Source organism: Ctenocephalides felis, unplaced genomic scaffold, assembly GCF_003426905.1.
Source record: "Ctenocephalides felis isolate EL2017-DRISC unplaced genomic scaffold, ASM342690v1 CF-g0.4_SCAFFOLD_03571, whole genome shotgun sequence".
NCBI classification, from domain to species: Eukaryota; Metazoa; Arthropoda; class Insecta; order Siphonaptera; family Pulicidae; genus Ctenocephalides; species Ctenocephalides felis.
Window position 1 is genome coordinate 3,628,250 of NW_020539725.1, and position 4,014 is coordinate 3,632,263.

General features: G+C 31.6%; 1 protein-coding gene across 1 annotated transcript; it reads left to right on the plus strand.

The window, feature by feature from the left end:
* The first annotated feature begins 787 nt into the window (after positions 1-787).
* On the plus strand, positions 788-1,748 carry LOC113385492. Its single transcript, XM_026623349.1, has 2 exons — positions 788-873; positions 950-1,748. The coding sequence occupies exons 1-2, from the start codon at positions 788-790 to the stop codon at positions 1,746-1,748; spliced, it is 885 nt and encodes a 294-aa protein (XP_026479134.1).
* The last annotated feature ends 2,266 nt before the right edge of the window (positions 1,749-4,014 follow it).

The window sequence follows — 4,014 nt, forward strand, 5'->3', positions numbered from 1 at the left end:
ATCACTTTTATTGAAGTAGCTTGAATGCAGATTTCACTAAAATTAGTCAACGGATAATGTGAGATGTTTGACTTAACAATAATTGCTGTGACACCGTGCGTATTACCGCTGGGATGAGGAGTTTGATACGTCGTGTAGTAAGGAATGACAAAATTAGAATAGTGAGTGAAATGAGTCTCGCTCACTAATAGTACATCGATTTTATTATGTGTTAAAAAATCTTTTAATTCGTCCTTATGTTGAGATAGCCCATTGGCATTCCATAATGCTACTCGAATAAAATTACCCATTATTTGATTTTGTTTACTAATACACAAAGCATGTTTATTATCATGCCATTCTGTTGCATAACTTGCTGAAACATAGTTTTAAATTTATTTAGTACAGTCGAGTTTCGGCAGCCGTGAGGAGCACATCGTCCGCAGGTAGAAATTGAATTATTTTTGTGAAGTGTAAGTTTCATAACAAATCATGGACACCGATAGTGAGCCGCCGGACCCCGGGGCAGTCCCTTATCAGATATTGATTTTGAAACAGATAGTGCGAGTGAATATGAAGAGGAAAAAAACACACATTATGTAGCACATAATTCGGTAAATATTAATAATGTAAATAATGAAGCAAGTGATAATTCTAATGAAAGTAGTGAGTTAAACAGTAGCATTGCAGTGGAAAGTGTAAATAAAAAGTTAAAAACAGACTCAATATCAGGCGTAAATTCAGTACAAACGAATGGAAACAGTATTATAACAAATGAAATCAGGACCCCAAAACTAATTGGTACAACATGTGGGTGAAGGAAAACGTCACGACTAAAGCAGATGAAATTATGAAGGAATTGAAATACTATCAGGATACAGACGAATGCGGAAAGTAAGAACAAAAATATTGGTAGATTACATCCGATGGCAGTGGGTAGAATTTTTCATAAAAATTTAATTAATATCAGTAAAGAAATAGAAGACATTAGTTCCATTGGCAAAAATAGAATAAAAATAATATTTAACAACTACAAAAGCGCAAATAAAGTTATAAGGGATGAAATGCTGGATGTTTTTAATATTAATGCATACATACCAAGGCACAAATTAGTAAGATTGGGGATTATATTTGACATTGACCCAAGCCTGGACGAAGAAGAAATTTTAAGCAGCATTAGAAGTGAAAGCGAAATTATAAGTATTAGATGCCTAAAGAGTAAGAACAATGAGTCAACAAAAACAAATTCGCAGAGAGTTAAAATATTATTTAAGGGAAATATGTTACCAGAAAGAGTCTTCATTCATTCAGTCAGCTGCCGAGTTTCACCATTTATTCAAAGACTTATACAATGTCATAATTGCTGGAGATTTGGCCATATAAAATCTCAATGCAAAAGCAAGGAAAGATGCAAAAAATGCACAGAAGAACACAAGATAGAAGCATGCAAAAGTGACATAGAATTATGTAGCTTATGTCACGATAATCATCGAGCAGATGATAAAAATTGCGAAGTATACTTGAAGAACAAAAGAATAAAAGAAATTATGGCTCTACAAAACACATCTTACATAGAAACGAAAAAGATCATCCAATACAATAGATATGCCAAAGCAGCCAGCACATTCAGTCATTATAAGTCCTACCAAAGCCACTTCCCAGAAATTCTTAGTAATATAAGAAATGATTCAGTCCATTCGAATATTAATAGATATGATATACTTTCTGATTTGAAAGAAAAGGAAGAGTTATACGATCGAATAATATAATGGAAATGAATAAGCCAAAAATAGTCTAAGCAGAAATAACAGCAAAAACATCTATAATAGAAACCTTGGGAATCGGTCGAGTGACATTAGAATAGACAGAAGAGAGATTGATACTCCACGTAACAGGATTCACATTAACAGAAACACAAATATTATGGAAGATTGGAGAAACCTTTTGAGAAGAGACCTCATGAACATTATTAAAAATCTGGAAGATAGAGATACGGATCAAATAAAGACAAGGACGAAACGATGACTTTCATTAAAAGAAAATTAGATTTTATTTTTGATAAATAAGTGAAGGAGAAACACAAAATAAACTTAATTCTAGTAATAATGACACCGAAACATATAGGATATCTGCGATATTCTAACGTTTTGCTAAACCTTACTTTTATAGTTCAATATAAAATCGATTATGGATAATATAAAAATTTTACAACTAAACTGTAGATCTTTACATAGTAACATAGGCAGCATAGAATCCTTTATGTTTGATAACAAAATATTGATAGCATGTCTCTCAGAGACATGGCTAAACAAAAATCTTTACTACAATTTTAATAACTACCATCTGATAAATGATGATAGATTTGATGGCTACGGAGGATCAGCTATATTGATAAACAACAGTATTTCGTTCAAACAAATTCAGATATAAAATAACAACGATAGCAAGTATATATTGTGCCCCTAACAATAATATTGATCACCAAGATTCACAACATATTATACAACAGATAAAGTTCCCATGCATTATAACTAGAGATTTTAATGCGCATCATACGGCTTGGAGTTGCCAAACATGCGATAACAGAGGAAATGTGTTATATAACTTAATAGAAGAAGCCAATCTTATTATGCTAAATGATGGAACACATACCACAATCGAAAAAACCTTTCCAAAATCATCGGCCATAGATTTAACCTTATGCACCCCAATAGCAATGAGAGCAGATTGGAAAGTTATTCACGAACCACTAGGATCGGATCACATCCCAATTATTATAACACTGGAGATGATGTTGAACACCATTTCTTACATAAATCCTTCGACTAAATGGAACACAAAAAATGTGGATTGGAAAACATGCTCATCCTTAATAGAATCAATGATGGATAACATAACAACGAATCAAAGAATAGAAAGCTTATATGACGATTTTATAAGAATAATAAATATTGCAAATGAATTCTGCATTAAAAAACAAAAAGCTATATACATCAGGAAATATTCGCCAGCAATATGGTGGAATAATTAATGTCAGGAAATATTTCTTGGAGAAGAAAAGTGTATAAAAATATATAAGAAATAATAACTTCCAAAATTTCCAAAATATAACAAAGTGAATGCCAGGTCAAAATTAATATTTAAAAGAGTTAGAAAGAAAGTTGGATAAAAGTTGTCAGCGAGTTAAACAAAGAGACCAATATTGGACAACTATGGAAGACAGTTAAATTGATTAATAATAAAAACTATAATTACCTAACAAAAGGACTATGTTTGAAGAAATATTTATAAAACAGTTATTAGATACGTTTGTTCTAATCGGAAGCGACACCCTCCAGTGTACGACAATAATTCTCTTACAGTGGATTATTCGTTCCTGCTTATTTCATTGGAAGAAACTGAACGAGCTATCAAAAAGAATTCAAATACTTCACCGGGAATCGACAATATTCATTACGTCATGATTCATAACCTTCCAAAAAATGCCAAAATAATATTAACTAAAATATTTGTGTTGATCACAAAATCCTAAATGATAAACTAAAAAATTTCAACATCCAAAATAGTGTCAAAAATGTTATTATGAAATTGGTGACAGATAGACATATATTCTTAAAAGCTAATGCTAAATTACATGGGCCGCGCATAACAAATAAGGAATAGCTCAGGATCAATCCTTCACGTTTATTATTAACATATATATGGCTGATCTAGACAAGGCATTTAGTGGATCTACAAAAATCTTGCAATATGCAGATGACGTATGCTTCTATGCATCGCATAAAACTATGAATGAATGCTCAAGACACATTAGTACTTCCTTGATCCAAATGCAACAATGGTTATTAGCTAACAAACTTAAGTATATCCAGTTCAAAAACATCAGCCATAGTATTCAGTAGACGTAAAAAAGTGATTGATGCAACCTCCTTATTAATTGGCAATCTAAGAATACCTTTGAATAGAGAAATTAAAATTCTAGGCCTTACATTGAACGATAAACTAACATACAAAGAACACATTAATAAAATAACA